General features: G+C 30.9%; 2 protein-coding genes across 2 annotated transcripts; one reads left to right on the top strand and one right to left on the bottom strand.

Annotated features, from left to right (window-relative positions):
* The first annotated feature begins 2,842 nt into the window (after positions 1 to 2,842).
* Positions 2,843 to 4,581, top strand: LOC141392709 (uncharacterized). Its single transcript, XM_073965593.1, has 3 exons — positions 2,843 to 3,361; positions 3,430 to 3,547; positions 3,739 to 4,581. The coding sequence occupies exons 1-3, from the start codon at positions 2,961 to 2,963 to the stop codon at positions 4,240 to 4,242; spliced, it is 1,023 nt and encodes a 340-aa protein (XP_073821694.1). The 5' UTR covers positions 2,843 to 2,960; the 3' UTR covers positions 4,243 to 4,581.
* Positions 4,582 to 5,959: 1,378 nt separating this feature from the next.
* LOC141393913 (guanine nucleotide-exchange factor SEC12) lies at positions 5,960 to 9,695 on the bottom strand. Its single transcript, XM_073967541.1, has 5 exons — positions 9,087 to 9,695; positions 8,467 to 9,020; positions 7,984 to 8,398; positions 7,090 to 7,252; positions 5,960 to 7,025 (listed from the first exon to the last, which is right to left on the bottom strand). The coding sequence occupies exons 1-5, from the start codon at positions 9,225 to 9,227 to the stop codon at positions 6,940 to 6,942; spliced, it is 1,359 nt and encodes a 452-aa protein (XP_073823642.1). The 5' UTR covers positions 9,228 to 9,695; the 3' UTR covers positions 5,960 to 6,939.
* Between the last annotated feature and the right edge of the window lie 10,272 nt (positions 9,696 to 19,967).

The following is a 19,967-nucleotide window of genomic DNA, read 5'->3' as shown; positions in this document are numbered from 1 at the left end:
ATTTATTTCAAATAATATTACAAATTTTTGGATACAATTCATAAGGATTTAGAGTTCAAGAATAGATCTTTTTCTTCTATGATATTAATAAAAAACTTAAAATATGTATACGTATTTAAGCATGACTTTTTGGAAGGAAAAAATTGGAAAAAACCTATTTGAAGACTTAAAAATAATTGTAAAATTAACTTATTCTAAGGCTAGACTAATAACACAGGAACATTTAGTATGATATTATATCATTAATATGAGAAAAATCAGAATATACGCATCTGGTTTTAAAATTTTCTGTTAACCTTAATAATCTGGTATCTACTGTCTCTATATTAGCTAGTTCATGTAATCTTGCGGTGGAGTAGTTCCAAGGTAAATTATACATAAGTTTTAGTAGCTTATTTTGAGCTACTTGCAACTTTTTAATATGTGTATTTGCGCAGCTGGACCAAACAGGTGCCGCATAGAACATAATCGCGTGAAAAATGCATTTAAAAATTATTTTTTTATTGGTAATAGATAGTAATGATTTCCTACATATCAGTGGGTACAGAATACGTATCGTATTATTAATTTTATCTATAATATAAGGGATATGATTTTTGAAAGTTAATTTGGGGTCTAGCATGACTCCCAAATATTTAACATTCTGCTCCCAGGGTATTGATGTGTTATTTATAATAATAGACGACTGAGGAAGAAAACAAGGCTTCCTTTTTCTTGAAAAATATATAGCCTGTATTTTATCGCAGTTTATCATAATTTTCCATTTTTTGAAATATGATATTATGTCTTTGGTGATGGTTTGCAATTTTAATATAATATCGGATGCTAGCAAGTCCGAACATAAAATAGCTGTATCGTCAGCAAAGATTGACATTTGACAATTATTGAATTTAGGTACATCTGCAGTATACAAATTATATAAGACGGGAGACAAACAGGATCCCTGTGGACAACCAGCAGTCATAAACATTGAGTTAGAACAGTGTGAGCCTATATATACCTTAAATGTTCGACCAGTTAGGAAATTTTTAATTATTTTAATTAATGTTATTGGTATATTAAATTTTAACATTTTATGAATAAGACCATCATGCCACACGGTGTCAAAAGCGGCTTTGATGTCCAAGAGGACCATGCCTGTTGATTTATTTTGCTCAAAATTTGAGCGAACAATATTTTTTATTCTAACAAGAGGATGAACCGTATTGTGCTGTCTCCTAAACCCAAATTGTTGTGGGGGAAGGATATTATTTTCTTCTATGAAATCATTAAGTTTATTTTTTATGATTTTTTCTAAAATTTTGCCTATCGACGAAAGTAGGCTAATTGGCCGATATGATAACGGCGAATCAGGAGGTTTATGGGGCTTCCTAATAGGAATTACTTTTGCCTCTTTGAATTCATTGGGAAAATAATTAAATTTTAAACAACCATTGATAATAGTGGTTAAGAAGTGTATACCGTTTCTTGGCAAGGCTTTAAGACATCTGTTATTTATACCGTCACATCCAGGGGACTTTTTAGTTTTTAAATTTTTGATTATGAATGAGACTTGTGAAAAGTTTACAGATATATCGTTTCCAGGTATTGCATTGGATAAACAAAGGGATTCCAAACTGCTCTGGACTTCTAACACTGTTGATGGATCACTAGTGTATGATGTTAGAGAGTTATTAGCGAAAGTATTGGCAAGAATTTCACACTTTTCGGTGTTAGTATTATAAGAGCTGTTATTATATTTCAAAGTAGGTATATTGACAACTTTTTTCCTAAGAATTTTAGTAATATTCCAGAACGGTGGCGAACCTTTTTCCAATGTAGATAACAGGGTATTCCATGAATTATTTCTAAATTTTTGGATTTCAGCTTGAATTATTACATCCAGTGACTTCATATCATGAAAATCCTGGTACTGACGGTAACGTTGCCAGATACGTCTTGATCTGTTTCTAGATTTTATTAAATTTTTTATGTATAAAGGGAGTTGTTTTCCAGTGTGTTTAACTGGTATTTGAGGAACGCTAAAAGATATGGCTCTTTTAATGGAATCGTTAAACATAGATATTAATGAGTCCACTTGTTCGGTGTTTACCTGACAGTAAAATATTAACCGATTTTGCACCATTTTCTGGGCTTATGGTGGTAGCGGTGTGATCTAACTAGGCGTTTACACCAGACAGTTTGTCTTCAAATACAACTCTGATTTACTAACACATACATACATTTGTCGTTTGTCTCCCGGCTGTCCATCATTTTTTCATAGACAGTAGGGTTAACAAATTTTTGACATTTTGTGAAAAAAGAAGTGAGATGATAATTTAAATGTGTTGAAAACAAAAGAATAGGTACAAAAACAAAATATGTGAACGGAAAACAAAAAGAAATCTATGATTTTCATTCATAAGTCCCAATTTACATTAGGCGAGTTTACTTGCGGCAATTGTCAGTTTGTAGGTGAGAGAGAGGGCTGAGAGGCAAAGGGTTACCATATGCCTCACCTCTCTCTCCATCAAACTGACAATTGCCGCAAGTAAACTCGCCTAATGTAAATTGGGACTAATTTTAAAACTGTTTTTGCAGTTGTCTGGACGCCTACGTCACAGAGGCAAGTTTTGGGTTTTTGACAATCAATACATGAAGTCAACTGTCCTGTCTTTTGTAAACGCAGTGTAAGGGTTGAAGAAGGATTAAAAGCCAAAAAAAAATGAACGGTTTGTTTGAGCAAAACTAAATTCAATCAAACTACCCAAGAAATTGCTACGTTTGCCACACTGAGTGCTATCATTTCACATTATGCACTAAATAAAAGCGTCAAAGAATTCATAATGAATTAAATTGTCGCTTTAAATTAGATAAATTAGATTATCTACAAACTATTCGCATTGCAGCATTTTTCATTCAAACTAGTTTGTTTACATACAACTGTGACAGCAATTTTGCCGAAGGAAAACAGAGGAAACATGGAAGTGCAACCGAATGGAGAGCTCAAAAAGATTTACCTCAATAAACCGCCTCCTGAGACTAGGGTCGAAGAGAAACCGGCCACTTCAAGAGCTAGGGATAGCAGAGTACAATCGTCTACAGATTGGGTGCAAATTCCGCCACCGAAAAGACGACCACCACCAGCAGATAACATGGACGAGGACGAGAATATAAGCAATCATAAGAAACAACGTTATTGGAACTCATATGAAGAAATGCATATTATAGAGCTGTGGCGTCGCTATAAAGATGAGGTTACGGAATTTAACAAAGCTCTACCTGTGCATCGTAAGATCATGATCGGCATGCGTCAAAAGGGAATGATAGTTACCGGACAAGACTGTCGCAGGAAGCTGAATACATTGAATAATAAATACAAGTATGTTTTGCGGTGATGTAATAGGAATAATATATGGTAATGTGGATAATATTGTTTTGTTCTTCCAGAGCCGAATTGGAGAGCCAAAAATTAACCGGCGTAAAATCGGAATGGCGTTTATTTCCCCTTATACATTGCATAAAATCACCTAAAATAAAACAATTTGATCCGTGGCATGAGACTTTGGTAAGATGATAGTTACATAGATATAGATACAGACGACAACCCTTAAAGAAACCCTGGACCTACTTATCATAAAAGGCCTTAGAGATATGCACTCTTCCTAGAATTCATTCCATTTAATACCATTAAATTGCCCTCAGTATTATTTCTTGAAGTGAAAACTAAAAACTCTTTTTTTTTTTGCTTGATTTCAGATTATTCGCAAACTATTGGAAAAACTTCCTAAACCACCAGAACCAAAATTCCAACCACAACCGCAAATAGTTCCTCTTAAAGTTCAACAGCCGGTGCGACAGTGTGGAAACATCATACAAAACAAGGCAATAAATGGACAAAATCTCAACAATGCTAGTGCCGGCCATTTGATAGCCTCCATACCACTCAAATCCATAGCAAGTGGTGTAAGCTCTTTGCTAGCTATGGACACCTGTACATCAGCATCAATACCACCACTACCGTCAGCACATATTACCCCAACTGTTAGGACAACAACACGAAATAAACGTACATTACCACCTTTACGAAATATTACAAAAAAGAAATTGGAACAATTAAAATTGGAAAATGCTCTATTGGCTCAGCAGCGTGATGATGCTTTAAAAGATTTACGCATGGCTGAAAGAAAGTTACGTATCTTTGAAATGTTTTTGTTGGATTTATATTCACAAGCAGAAAATGGTGTACATGGCGAAAATTAAGGCAGTGTAAACAAATCACTTGCTAAGCTGTAATTTTACTACCTTCCCCACATCCCCCTCCAAGTATAGGTAACTCTTAGTTATTTTTAGGATATAGTATTAAGGTATTTGTTTTATTTTTTCAAATTACTTGAATGGATTTTTTTCATTTAATGTTCCTTATTCCTCCATAGTATGTTTAGACTTTATTATTTTCCATTTTTTACAAAGCGGAACAACCTTCTTAAATAATCCATCTGTTTTTATTATTTCAAAACAGAATGTGATATACCAAATTTGCCATTAAATAAATGTTTTTTTTTTTTCAAAATAAAATGTTTTAAATAATATAATTGAAAATAATAATAGTTGTTTTATTAAGAAGCTACCAGAGAGGTCATATTGGCTGACTTCCGAAACGTCAGTTGCTTTGTATTCGAGCATGAAACTAGAGGTTCTAAAATCGAGTTCCATACTAGAGTAATTTTATGAAATTGCAGTAGTGGGGGAACTCTATTTAAGAACCCCTAGTTTCATGCACGATTACAAAGCAAATGACGTTTCGGAAGTCAGCCATTCTATAGAAGGTCTAACAAATTACGACGTCACCTGACAAACCATCGTTTTCAGAAAGGGTCTATAGAAGCACCCATTCTTTCAGAAAGGGTCTATAGAAGCACCCATTCTTTCAGAAAGGGTCTATAGAAGCACCCATTCTTTCAGAAAGGGTCTATAGAAGCACCCATTCTTTCAGAAAGGGTCTATAGAAGCACCCATTCTTTCAGAAAGGGTCTATAGAAGCACCCATTCTTTCAGAAAGGGTCTATAGAAGCACCCATTCTTTCAGAAAGGGTCTGTAGAAGCACCCATTCTTTCAGAAAGGGTCTGAAGAAGCACCCATTCTTTCAAAAAGGGTCTGTAGAAGCACCCATTCTTTCAAAAAGGGTCTGTAGAAGCCCCCATTCTTTCAGAAAGGGTCTGTAGAAGCACCCATTCTTTCAGAAAGGATCTATAGAATCACTCTTTCTTTCAGAAAGGGTCTTCTTTCAGAAAGGATCTTTCATTCAGAAAGGATGTATCGAAACAACCTTTTTTTGAGAAAGGGTTTAGTTCAGAAAGGGTCTGTAGAAGGTATGTGATTTATTTTTATTGCCACGTTATCCCTCTCTGACCATTACATAGGACGGATGTAGGTTTGTGGATAGATTTACCAATCTTAGAAGAATCTCACCCTGTACAAATGAATCTTATCTTATACTACCGAAAGATTTGGGTCCTTTGGGAATATTTTATGACACCTTGCTGTATTTTAGGTTTGCCTTTACGATTCATATACATAAATTGTCCCTGAAGTTCATTTTTGCCCATTATAATTTAATTGATTCCACACAATTTGGTAATGTGAAACTACATCTATCTGAAAATGTTTACGGTTAAAATGGTGATACATTTTTAACTTTAACAACTTACCAAACTTATGGCATATACATTCGTATTAATATCAGCTATTAAATTTAAAGGGGATTGGCGCAAAATACAGATATTCAACACCAAGCTAGTGGCCATTTTTTAGATCCGCCACAGACCTTTCTACCTTCTGTACTAATACCTATGCTCTTTATATGGCTTAGTTGAGTAGATTTAGTTCACTGCACCTGCTCTTCCCTTCCTGTTGGGGCTTTGGCGTATATCGAAAGTTGCATTTTCCCTACCCAAATATATTTAAACCACACTTCCATTTTTCATTTCAATTTTAAACAATTACATTTTTTTACTTAATTGTTGTTTTTGTTTAAATTCTTATATTTGTTTTTAAAAGTCTATTAGGAGATATATAGAGAAAGGTAGGGAGAGAGAGAATAAATTTATATATTTTGCATGGTTGTTTAGGAATATAGAACACAAAATAAAATTAATAGACATAGAAGAATGAAACCATTATTACATTACATTATATAATTAACTTAAAATATTTCATATAATTTGATTTATATTATTAAAGCACTAAAACTTAAGTTTTTGCGAATATTGATTGGATTGTATAATGTTTGCACAAAATATATGGGGAATATTTGTATTTAAATATTAACTATTAAAATAAAGGATTTAATAATAAAACACAATTTTCATATACAATTACAAGTGTGTGTATGTGTAGTATTATAAACAATTGACTTGTAATATTTTTAAATTTTGCAGTAATTATTTTAAATAAATTATATTAGTTGGTTTGAGTTCGTATTTCGTTTTACATAATTAAAATTTAACTATTTATGTTTTTTATTGTTATTATAGTCGTTATGTAGTGTTTTGTTATTCTCTTCTTCTTTTTATTTTCAAAAATAAACATAAATTGTAATATAACATTATTTTTTACCTTTCGTTAGTAGTTTCCATTTTGTTTCGAATAAAACATTTCCACATAAGAATGTTGTTAATTTGTTTGTTGTTGTTTTGTTATAGTATAAATGCCTTAATTTATATATGATTTTTTATGTGTAATGGCTTTCATATATTGTTTGTTAGGATCACCTGTATTATAAGTAGTTTGTATAGATCATGTTTTTGTGGAGTGTCAAGTGAAATGTATTCCATAGTTTCAATCACTTAGACCGCTTTTTCTCTTTATTTCACCTGACGTTATTAAAATTCTAATTTTCTTTTTTTACTGTCTTTCTATATTAGATTGTTTGGATATCTATAATCTATACTTGTTTTCTACAGTCCTAAAAATGAGCATAATGTAAATGCGCCAAATAGTACCACTACAATAAGTATTACAGCTAACCAAGCTGGCATTGTACCTGCAGACAAAAAGCAAATGAGAAGGATTAGAAGCTTATTTTTTGTAAACCAGCAAAAACTTACGTCTATGTTGTAAGCTATGTATGCAAACTTTATTGTCGACAGATATTGAGAGAACAGCCGCTTCTGTATCGCTGGATATGGGTGGTCCTTCCTCATTGGTTACAGGCAAGAATTGTAAGCCAGTCACAAACATTGAGTGAGCATTGGGTATGTGGAGAACACGCTGAAATAAGAAAGATAAAAACGATATAGAAATTTGAATAATACATTTTTTATATAAAAATATAATGAATTTTTTAAATACATTAAAAAAAATTTTTTTTTTTAATCCGCAATTTTTCAATAATCGTGGATTTTTTTCATTGATCGTGGATTTTTTAATTAATATTATTTATGCCAAAAAATACTTTTTTATAAATCGTGGATTTTTTTAAAAAAATATTCTTTTATAAATCGTAGATTTTTTAAAAAAAATATTCTTTCATAAATCGTAGATTTTTTAAAAATATTTTTTTCATAAACCGTGGATATTTTAAAAATTATCGTGATTTTTTAAAAAAATAAATTTTTATAAATCGTAGATTTTTTAAAAAAAATATTCTTTCATAAATCGTAGATTTTTTAAAAATATTTTTTTCATAAACCGTGGATATTTTAAAAATTATCGTGAATTTTTCAAAAAATATTTTTTTGTAAATCGTGGATTTTTAAAAAAAATATTATTTCATAAATCGTGGATTTTTCAATTCACGATTTATGAAAAAAATATTTTTTAAAAAATCCACTATCCATAACGGCCTTCTATAAGAAGCCCTTAAAGGCCTTCTTTAATAACTTAAAGATTTTTTTATATGAAGCCCTTAATGGCTTCAATCCTAATTCGGTCCGCCGTTAGGAGCTTTTAATCTTTTTCTTATTCAACTGACACATCATTTGAAATTGGTTTTAACTCACCTGTAAACTAAAAGCAATATACATTGAAATGCTTCCCGAAAACATGGTGCCAACTGCCACAAAACGGCCATCATCACGTACCGCCAACGATGCGAGACTTTCATCGATGCCAACCGCCAGACGTAATTTACCATTGGTGCAATCCCATTGTTGAAGAAAACCACGCTGTTTACCAACCTTCCCCAAAGGATTGGTTATGGTGAATAGACGATATTTGTCACGTTGAGCTTCAATTGTACCATAACGACAACGTTTAAACAGATATTTGGAACCCTCGGGTGTGGCCCATTTTAACTCGAAAACTTTTTTCGATGTTGCAATATCCCACATTAAACCCTGGCCATCTTTGGATATTGTTATAATATATTTCGAGTCTGGACTTATGTCAATGTCATCAATTTCTTTCGAGTGGGCTCTGGAAGAAAAACGAAATAATGATTAGAAATGTCTTCCAATAGAGTTAATTTTTTGTTTGTTTCTTACTCCATATCGGCAGTTTTTAGCATTTGTGGAAAGGACCATACCCTTAGATGGCCATCTGTACCACCTGTGGCCATAATACGTCCGTTGGGAGAAATGCGCACCACCCTTTGCAGTGGATCATTACCCAAGAAATCTGTTTGTACTGAATCTGCTGCTTTGATGTCAAATTTCAATAACCTTTTTATATTGGCATTTTGATCCTGTTTAGGCGAGGAGGTCTTTTCTCCGGCCGGTACATGACCATTGGCCGCCACATCTTCAACTCCTGATGTTCCGCCTGGCCTCCTTTGTCTTATGCCATTTTCATTAATATGCGAATCGGCGGCATTTTTAGTCGTCTCTTGTGTTACTGAGATTTCTTCTTTGCCATCTTCACTAACCACCCGTGGATTAACAAAATACATTTGACAATGAGCCTCTTGGCCTGCACACAGATATGAACGACGACCATCATTGCGTACGGCAAAATTCATGACAACATTTGAGCCGGTTTCATGACGTACAACTTCTTGGGCACAAAAATGTTGACCATTGTGATAGATTTCATAGATTTCCTGAAACAAAGACGATAATAAAGGATAATTGGTACAATCCATTTTTGATTATTATATTCATCTTACAAATCCATTGGCCACCCCAGTTTTACTGGCGCCACCACCTCCAGCCACCAAAACATGACGGCTGGTCAGCATATCAACCGCGTAGAGAGGAAAATTTACTCGGGCCAGTAGCCCATCGCTGGGTCTTCTTGTCGGGGCCATTATTTGCTTATCTGGCGTATATTCACTTGTCTGTTGTTGTTGCTGTTGTTATATGTTGTTAACCTTAACCCCTTTTGCTGTTTTTGTTACAAACAATTTTTATAAATTAATTATAGGTTGTTCTTTTTATCAGCTGCTCTTGTTTCCACCACAAAACACTAGTCATCTATTACGGTGGATTGTGTATTTTTGTGTTTGATTTTGCTTTCTTTTGTTGAATGACTTGTTTGCTCTTGCCTGTTTTTGTGATTTTCTGCATACAAATTTCGATGTTTAACATAAATAAATGTTTCCTAATGTTTTTCAATTTACTGTACACTTGTTGTAGTTTGCATATTTATTTATATTTCATGTTTATTTAATAATTTAGATTTTTTATATTTAAAGAAAGTTCCACGTATGTTAACAAAACCACTAAAACAATATTTATGCAAATATGTCATTTATTTGACAGCTATACAGATATTTAATGGATTTGACAACACTAAAATGATATATGAGGTTTGTTCCTTTACCATTTTATAGTGACAAAAGTGTGGGAACTGTCAAAATCGCTCTTTCACAACAAATTTTACAGGAAAGTTACTAGGCGTTTACACTAGACAGTTTGTCTTCAAACACAACTCTGATTTACTAACACATACATACATTTGTCGTTTGGCTACTGGCTGTCCATCATTCTTTCACAGACAGGCGGGTTAACAAAATTTTGACATTTTTTGTAAAAATGTATGAGATAATAATTGAAATGTGTTGAAAACAAAAGAACATGAACAAAAACAAAATATATGAACGGAAAACAAAAGGAATTCGATGATTTTCATTCATAATTTTACAACTGTTTTTGCAGTTGTCTGGACGCCTACGTCACAAAGGCAAGTTTTGGGATTTTGACAACCAATACATAAAGTCAACTGTCCTGTCATTTGTAAACGCAGGGTAAAGGAAAAAAGGTGGATACGGCAGCAATGTCAAAACAAACATAGAAATTCTTTCTTTTATTTCACTGTTTTATTTATTTCACATGTATCTTCTTACTATTTCCTCATTGTGGTTAGGGACTCATCTAGAGTTGATAGCCCGTATGATAATAATTGGCATCACCTTATTGTTATTATGGGTCGATAAAGCAGTTTTTAAGGTAGACCGTTAAAAAATACACATTATGGGTACTTTACACGGTATGTTTTTTACATATGAGTTGTCACTTCTCCAATATATAATGTATATACAAAGTGACAACTCATATGTAAAAAACATATCGTGTAAAGTACCCATTAGATGTAAATGTGCTTTAAAGGTAGAAACACAATTAATTTTTGTTGCTTGCTGCCCTCGCTTGGCGTGAAAGCGAGACATTGAATTGTACGGTTTTCAATAAAACAGCCCACAACGAGTCGAGATTTCAGACGCCGAAGTTAAAAATTCTTTAACATTGATGTTTGACATTTCATTTTGATAGTTCATTTGACACAACACAGTCAATTGTAACAACAATAATTGGCTGTGACTTGCTTATTTTCATTTTAAATTACATTTTTGCGATAAATAAAAACAAAAATTTTCCGATGTTTGAGGAAAAATTAATAAATTGCAAAATACATTTTTGTTTACCCAAAACAAATGATCGCCGGCGCCAAAAATGTCACGCTTCGATGTGTGATACCAAGAAAGCGGTGTGGTGAAGCAATAATTTGACATTTGAAGGTCGTTTATGGTCTCATAAATAATATTGTTGTTTTGAAAAAACTTGGCATCGCTTACACTGTCATGTGGTTGTTGTAACGCGACGCTTAACGGATCGTATGTGCCGGAGGCCTTAAGGCCTTCAAGAACAAACTTGGCATCACTTACACATTTTTCATGTGGTTGTTGTCTTCAACGCGCAACGCGTCACACAACGGATCGTATGTGCCGGGGCCTTTACAGCAAGAATTTCTAATGCCAATTGTAGCGCACATACAAATTATTTGTTTAGAAAAAGAAGAAAAGCACACTGTGACATTCCTATGAATGAGAGGAAATGGAGGACCGTAAAACATTTTGTTGTCGCTTGCATGTTTTTTACCCCATTCAAAATCACAACACTTTTAATTAAATTAATTTTAATTTAATTAACAAAAATAACAACAAAAATTAGGTGTCTTCTTCTTATTATTTTCTCTGGGTGTTGGATACTCAACAAGAATTGATAACCAGCCGTACTTATGAATATAGATTTGGCATCACTTTGTTGTTTGTTGGCATGTGTCGATAAAGCAGTTCACTGTTTCTAAAAGACCGTTAAAAATCCTAAATGATATACAAGGCCGTTTATCGAATTCTTTAATAAGTTCGCTTAATTTATATTTATTCTTATAGCTCTAAAAAGTCCTCAATTATAGTTCGGTTAAGAGATTTTCACAGATATCCACTTAAATGTCGAATAAGGGAATTTTAGGTTTAGGTGAAGGCCCTTAAGGTTTTAGAAATCCGTTGACGCCTTCTTTTAGAACTGAGTTACTATTTTTTAGAAGGTATTTTATTTAGAATGCCGTTAAGGCTTTTTATTACAATCCGTTAAGGTATTCTTATTAATGGATGTTATGTCTTCTTAGTTAAGGCCGAAGAGCTTCGCATAGCAGGCCGCTACATGCTTCCCTAGGGGATTATAGAAGACCTTATTAATGGGTTCTTAAGAAGACCGTTAAGTGGTGAGTTGGGCCGTGCAAGAGCTTCCTAGTGAAGTCCATATGGAAAACCTTAAAAAACCTATCTCAGCCATGTAAAACTTTTCTACAAGTGGTGTCATAAGACACACCGTTCGGACTCGGCGATGAACAGTACGTCCCATATCATTGAGCTAATACTCCTTGAAATGAGATAAGTTTCCCTTGTCCCTTCTAGGATGTTTGTGTAACAATTATTATTAATATTATAATTATTATTGTTATTATTATTGTAATTGTTATTATTATTACCATTATCGTTATTATTATTATAATTATAATTTATTTTGTTATTATTAGGCGATTTCAATTCTCGCTCAGTCGAATGGGGCTCACAAGAGACAAACCCACGTGGTAGAAGGGTGAACGTGGGAGGCGTGCCAACTTTTAGACGGCCGGGCTGTACTGGCACTATACCAGACATTACCTTGGTATCCGAAAACTTTGCAGACAGAGTCATCAATTGGAAGGTCCTTGAGATATACACAGCATGTGACCACCAATATATCTCCTACTCTATACAAGCAGCAAGCACTACAACAACGAGAAGGTACCCGAAAATGGAACATTAAGCGTTTAGATAAGACCGCTCTTATTTCTGAAGTAGACAGGCGAAGCCAAACATCGCATTCAAATGAAAGTGCCGCGGAAATTGTGAGCAGAACCATGGAGATTATAACCAAAGGATGTAATAAGTCAATGCCAAAAATAAAATATATGGGCCCTGGGAGAAATCCGGTATATTGGTGGAATGACCAAGTTGATCAGCTGCGACGCAACCGCCTTAAGAAAAGACGGAAATATACGGGAGCTAAATGCAGAGGCGGAATACGCTCTGTATAAATACGCCAAGAAAGAGCTCCAAATCGCCATACAAGAGTGTAAAAAGAGCAAATAGGAAGAATTGAGAAACGATATAAACCGAGATCCATTCGGAATGGGATGCAAACTGTTGATGAGAAAACTAGGTGCTCAATCCCAAATAGAAGAAATGGATGATGAAACAATGGGAAATATCGTGAAGACACTGAGCAGAAGACCCAATTGATGAGCGCATAATAACTCCACCAATCTTTACTACAGAAGATCTGAAAACGGCAGCTAGTAAATTAAAACACAATAAAGCTCCTGGACCTGACGGAGTCCCAACGGAAGTTCTCAATGAGATAGCTGATGCACGTCCAAACATACTACTGGACATGTATAAAAACTTTATTAGAGGTTACTTAAATAGCGAATAGAATATGCTATTAACCTGAAAGGCGGGCTTTCAGCCAGGCAACATGGTTTCAGACCTGGAAAATCAACCATTGGGGCAATAAAGGAAGTGGTTGATGTGTTCGCCGCAGCAGTGGCGTGGTTTATTAGCCACCCTTGATTTTAAAAATGTATTTAACTGTCTTAGATGGAGAGACGTTTTACACGCCATGGAGGCAAATTTTAATGTCCCAGTATACCTCATGAAAATAATCAGGAGCTATTTAAGCGAAAGAGCACTAATGTACAAAACCAGCGAAGGTACACAGAATGTACAAATAACATCTGGCGCCGATATTTGAAACATCAGGTATGATGAAGATAGGCATAGCACAGCACAGATGAAGATAGACGTAAAGTCAGCCAAGTAATGATCCGAACCAGAGCGTGGCTGGAATCACAGCGATTGAAGCTGGCCATGCACAAAACCGAGATGGTACTTCTGTCAAGGAGGCATATTCCAGCAGTTGTCGACATGAATGTAAATGACATAGTCATTCGCACACAGGAAGCTGTCACATATTTGGGAATACGACTGGACAATAAAATGTCATTCTCTGCGCAGATGAAATATGCAGCTGAAGAAGGTACGCATATCACAGCCCAACTCAGCAAATTGATGACAAATGTCGGAGGACCTCTACCCAATAAAAGGAAACTACTGATGGAGGCGAAATATGGGCCAAGAAATTACTAGCAGTACAAAGAACAGCGGGATTGCGAGTTGCTTCTGCATATTGCACGGTATCAGGACCAGCTGTTCAAATAATAGCGGGCATGATACCCATCGATCTGGTAGCAGAAGAACGGTCGAAACTGTTTGAGGAAAAACTCTCCCATAACGCATTTGCGAACGCAGAACAAGTGCGAGAAGAGACATATGCAAAATGGCAAAGGAGCTGGGATGACGAAACCTATGGACGATGGACTGCAAAGCTTATTCCGAGCATAAGAAAATGGGTGAATAGAAGACACGGATATGTAAACTATTACATCACACAGATGCTCTCCGGTCACGGGTATTTCCGAAAATATTTGTTTGAACGAGGAAAGTGTAGTTCCCCATTTTGCCTATACGAGGAAGAAGAAACAATAGACGACGCGGAGCACACGTTCTTTTCGTGCAATCGATGGCTCGAACTCCGAGCAAAAATTGGCGATATATCTGTCGAAAATATAGTGGAGAAAATGGTAATGGAAGAGCTGTTGAGAAAGAAAAAGGCAGACCTAGATAACGCTTAGACGCAAGCAAACACTGAGAAGAAGACCACAAGGGCCTGGGAGCCACCTCGAAGTAATACGAATATGGTGCCGAGGTGGACGCAGCTCCTAGAGGTGATCAGTAGTGGGATTCTGTAACTCATTTTTGCTGTTACCGACAAAAATCGGTAAAATTAAATCGCAAAATTATGACTAAAAACATAAAGAAAAGTTGGTATCACTGTTTGTGTCGGTAGAGGCTAGCGACTACTTTTTATTCATCGTTAACTTACCGAAAAATTTCGTTAATTATCGAAATTATAAGCATTTTAATTTTACCGACAATTATCGATAACAGCAAAAATGAGTTACAGAATCCCACTACAGGTGTGTTTTTAGTCGGTATAAAGATCGAGCCCGACATACCACGATGAGTGACGACTCGCCGTGAATGCACAAAAAGGCATTTTCCCATCTGAGCCGCACAAAAAAAAATATTATTATTATTACCACAGACCAAAGGAGCTCGTTGGAAAATATTTCCGCCTCCATTGTGTATAAAATAACCCAACAACAATGTATAAGGTTGAAGTGGCAGTCCCTGGTACGAGATTCCTTGAATCAAGCCGTTGTATAAAACTGGCCGTTGTTGAATTGGGAGACTTTTATGGTTTATAAGGAAACCTATAAAGTTTCATGTCATTTGGTCGTCTTATTAGAAAACCCCTTGTTACTTGTTATTACAAAATTCCAGGAGCTTTTTACTATAAGACCACCACATTTAGTGGTTTACGCTTCCTTTTATTAAGACATTAAGAATCGTTTGATTGAATTTATTCCTTGTCATGAATATCCCGCTTTTATGGATGACCAGAGTTTACAATTTTATCTTCTTCTTTAAGGTAATTCGCGCACCCATCCATCCAACAGGAATGTGACAGCAAATATCCTTAAAGTACTTAAATTTATGGCTACGTAAATGTCAGTTGGGAGTCTTTTTTGCAGACGACATTTTGGCCAAAAATTATGACGATTTTAAGAAAAAATTTCACGCAAAATAAAAGAAAACGTGCTGAAGCAACACCTTTAACTTGCTTCCCGATTACACACGACCAGGAATATACAACCATATGTTCGTTCTTTCAATGTCCTGCATGTCGAATGTGCTAGCCAGTCAGTCATACACATTGAACTTCAGACACATTTTATGACCCTATAGTGGTGGCGTGGATATGGAATTTGATGGTGGAGATGGAATTTAATGCCTGCGATAGATGGATTCCCTCCTGCGTTTTGTTGGTTTTGGGTTTTTGTTTGATAACCCGATTTTAATGTGTTCCTTCAATTATGCATAAGAATAAGAAAACAAAATGATGTCGTCATCATTGTTAAAAGTCGTAAAAGTTGGCAGGAACACCGTCCGACGGACGGACGAGGATAGGTCGAAATGATTTCTTCAATTGAGGCCCATATAACTGTGTAGCAACGGAAAAGTCGTAAAACTGTCGCATGTCTCTTATGCATGCATTTTGTGGGTGTTCATGTGGGGTGGGTGGTGAGACATATCGTGGGTGCTAGTTGCTTGGTTTGTGGGGGGGTGATAGTAATGTTCTCACTCCCCCCGTTTGCTAGATGCATATAAAGGCGGTTTTTCATATAAGGCGGTTAAATACAACATTGACATTCAAAGACATGTTGTACTCCGCAGCAGCAAAGGCAGCAGGAGACAGTTATTTTCTTAAAAATTTTATGCCTTAAGAGGGATGTTAAGAAATGATGGGAAATTGCCACATTGCTACTGTTTTCTTGGCACATTAACGAGAACAGGGTTGAGGATATTGATGATGTGTTGGCAGCCGCTGGCCGAAACGCTTTTAGTTGCGGGTCGATCAGGTACAAAGAACCCGTTGCCTTGGGATTATTTAAAAATCCACGATTTATTAAAAAAATATTTATTTAAAAATCCACGATTTATTAAAAAAATATTTATTTAAAAATCCACGATTTATTAAAAAAATATTTATTTAAAAATCCACGATTTATTAAAAAAATATTTATTTAAAAATCCACGATTTATTAAAAAAATATTTATTTAAAAATCCACGATTTATTAAAAAAATATTTATTTAAAAATCCACGATTTATTAAAAAAATATTTATTTAAAAATCCACGATTTATTAAAAAAATATTTATTTAAAAATCCACGATTTATTAAAAAAATATTTATTTAAAAATCCACGATTTATTAAAAAAATATTTATTTAAAAATCCACGATTTATTAAAAAAATATTTATTTAAAAATCCACGATTTATTAAAAAAATATTTATTTAAAAATCCACGATTTATTAAAAAAATATTTATTTAAAAATCCACGATTTATTAAAAAAATATTTATTTAAAAATCCACGATTTATTAAAAAAATATTTATTTAAAAATCCACGATTTATTAAAAAAATATTTATTTAAAAATCCACGATTTATTAAAAAAATATTTATTTAAAAATCCACGATTTATTAAAAAAATATTTATTTAAAAATCCACGATTTATTAAAAAAATATTTATTTAAAAATCCACGATTTATTAAAAAAATATTTATTTAAAAATCCACGATTTATTAAAAAAATATTTATTTAAAAATCCACGATTTACTAAAAAAATATTTATTTAAAAATCCACGATTTATTAAAAAAATATTTATTTAAAAATCCACGATTTATTAAAAAAATATTTATTTAAAAATCCACGATTTATTAAAAAAATATTTATTTAAAAATCCACGATTTATTAAAAAAATATTTATTTAAAAATCCACGATTTATTAAAAAAATATTTATTTAAAAATCCACGATTTATTAAAAAAATATTTATTTAAAAATCCACGATTTATTAAAAAAATATTTATTTAAAAATCCACGATTTATTAAAAAAATATTTATTTAAAAATCCACGATTTATTAAAAAAATATTTATTTAAAAATCCACGATTTATTAAAAAAATATTTATTTAAAAATCCACGATTTATTAAAAAAATATTTATTTAAAAATCCACGATTTATTAAAAAAATATTTATTTGAAAATCCACGATTTATTAAAAAAATATTTATTTAAAAATCCACGATTTATTAAAAAAATATTTATTTAAAAATCCACGATTTATTAAAAAAATATTTATTTAAAAATCCACGATTTATTAAAAAAATATTTATTTAAAAATCCACGATTTATTAAAAAAATATTTATTTAAAAATCCACGATTTATTAAAAAAATATTTATTTAAAAATCCACGATTTATTAAAAAAATATTTATTTAAAAATCCACGATTTATTAAAAAAATATTTATTTAAAAATCCACGATTTATTAAAAAAATATTTATTTAAAAATCCACGATTTATTAAAAAAATATTTATTTAAAAATCCACGATTTATTAAAAAAATATTTATTTAAAAATCCACGATTTATTAAAAAAAATATTTATTTAAAAATCCACGATTTATTAAAAAAATATTTATTTAAAAATCCACGATTTATTAAAAAAATATTTATTTAAAAATCCACGATTTATTAAAAAAATATTTATTTAAAAATCCACGATTTATTAAAAAAATATTTATTTAAAAATCCACGATTTATTAAAAAAATATTTATTTAAAAATCCACGATTTATTAAAAAAATATTTATTTAAAAATCCACGATTTATTAAAAAAATATTTATTTAAAAATCCACGATTTATTAAAAAAATATTTATTTAAAAATCCACGATTTATTAAAAAAATATTTATTTAAAAATCCACGATTTATTAAAAAAATATTTATTTAAAAATCCACGATTTATTAAAAAAATATTTATTTAAAAATCCACGATTTATTAAAAAAATATTTATTTAAAAATCCACGATTTATTAAAAAATATTTATTTAAAAATCCACGATTTATTAAAAAAATATTTATTTAAAAATCCACGATTTATTAAAAAAATATTTATTTAAAAATCCACGATTTATTAAAAAAATATTTATTTAAAAATCCACGATTTATTAAAAAAATATTTATTTAAAAATCCACGATTTATTAAAAAAATATTTATTTAAAAATCCACGATTTATTAAAAAAATATTTATTTAAAAATCCACGATTTATTAAAAAAATATTTATTTAAAAATCCACGATTTATTAAAAAAATATTTATTTAAAAATCCACGATTTATTAAAAAAATATTTATTTAAAAATCCACGATTTATTAAAAAAATATTTATTTAAAAATCCACGATTTATTAAAAAAATATTTATTTAAAAATCCACGATTTATTAAAAAAATATTTATTTAAAAATCCACGATTTATTAAAAAATATTTATTTAAAAATCCACGATTTATTAAAAAAATATTTATTTAAAAATCCACGATTTATTAAAAAAATATTTATTTAAAAATCCACGATTTATTAAAAAAATATTTATTTAAAAATCCACGATTTATTAAAAAAATATTTATTTAAAAATCCACGATTTATTAAAAAAATATTTATTTAAAAATCCACGATTTATTAAAAAAATATTTATTTAAAAATCCACGATTTATTAAAAAAATATTTATTTAAAAATCCACGATTTATTAAAAAAATATTTATTTAAAAATCCACGATTTATTAAAAAAATATTTATTTAAAAATCCACGATTTATTAAAAAAATATTTATTTAAAAATCCACGATTTATTAAAAAAATATTTATTTAAAAATCCACGATTTATTAAAAAAATATTTATTTAAAAATCCACGATTTATTAAAAAAATATTTATTTAAAAATCCACGATTTATTAAAAAAATATTTATTTAAAAATCCACGATTTATTAAAAAAATATTTATTTAAAAATCCACGATTTATTAAAAAAATATTTATTTAAAAATCCACGATTTATTAAAAAAATATTTATTTAAAAATCCACGATTTATTAAAAAAATATTTATTTAAAAATCCACGATTTATTAAAAAAATATTTATTTAAAAATCCACGATTTATTAAAAAAATATTTATTTAAAAATCCACGATTTATTAAAAAAATATTTATTTAAAAATCCACGATTTATTAAAAAAATATTTATTTAAAAATCCACGATTTATTAAAAAAATATTTATTTAAAAATCCACGATTTATTAAAAGAATATTTATTTAAAAATCCACGATTTATTAAAAAAATATTTATTTAAAAATCCACGATTTATTAAAAAAATATTTATTTAAAAATCCACGATTTATTAAAAAAATATTTATTTAAAAATCCACGATTTATTAAAAAAATATTTATTTAAAAATCCACGATTTATTAAAAAAATATTTATTTAAAAATCCACGATTTATTAAAAAAATATTTATTTAAAAATCCACGATTTATTAAAAAAATATTTATTTAAAAATCCACGATTTATTAAAAAAATATTTATTTAAAAATCCACGATTTATTAAAAAAATATTTATTTAAAAATCCACGATTTATTAAAAAAATATTTATTTTAAAATCCACGATTTATTAAAAAAATATTTATTTAAAAATCCACGATT

This window comes from Musca autumnalis, unplaced genomic scaffold (assembly GCF_047663935.1).
Source record: "Musca autumnalis isolate F117 unplaced genomic scaffold, ASM4766393v1 scaffold_2, whole genome shotgun sequence".
In the NCBI taxonomy this organism is placed as follows: domain Eukaryota; kingdom Metazoa; phylum Arthropoda; class Insecta; order Diptera; family Muscidae; genus Musca; species Musca autumnalis.
Note: the sequence above shows the minus strand (reverse complement) of the source record. Positions and strands in the feature narration are given on the sequence as shown.

Excerpts from the sequence above, each read along its gene's own strand:
- LOC141392709 (XM_073965593.1), top strand. The coding sequence starts at position 2,961 with ATGGAAGTGCAACCGAATGGAGAGCTCAAAAAGATTTACCTCAATAAA. Across the intron at positions 3,362-3,429 it reads ACATTGAATAATAAATACAA|AGCCGAATTGGAGAGCCAAA; the intron begins GTATGTTTTGCG and ends TTGTTCTTCCAG. Across the intron at positions 3,548-3,738 it reads ATCCGTGGCATGAGACTTTG|ATTATTCGCAAACTATTGGA; the intron begins GTAAGATGATAG and ends GCTTGATTTCAG.
- LOC141393913 (XM_073967541.1), bottom strand. The coding sequence starts at position 9,227 with ATGGCCCCGACAAGAAGACCCAGCGATGGGCTACTGGCCCGAGTAAAT. Across the intron at positions 7,253-7,983 it reads ATATTGCTTTTAGTTTACAG|CGTGTTCTCCACATACCCAA; the intron begins GTGAGTTAAAAC and ends TTCTTATTTCAG. Across the intron at positions 7,026-7,089 it reads ACATAGCTTACAACATAGAC|GTACAATGCCAGCTTGGTTA; the intron begins GTAAGTTTTTGC and ends TTTTGTCTGCAG.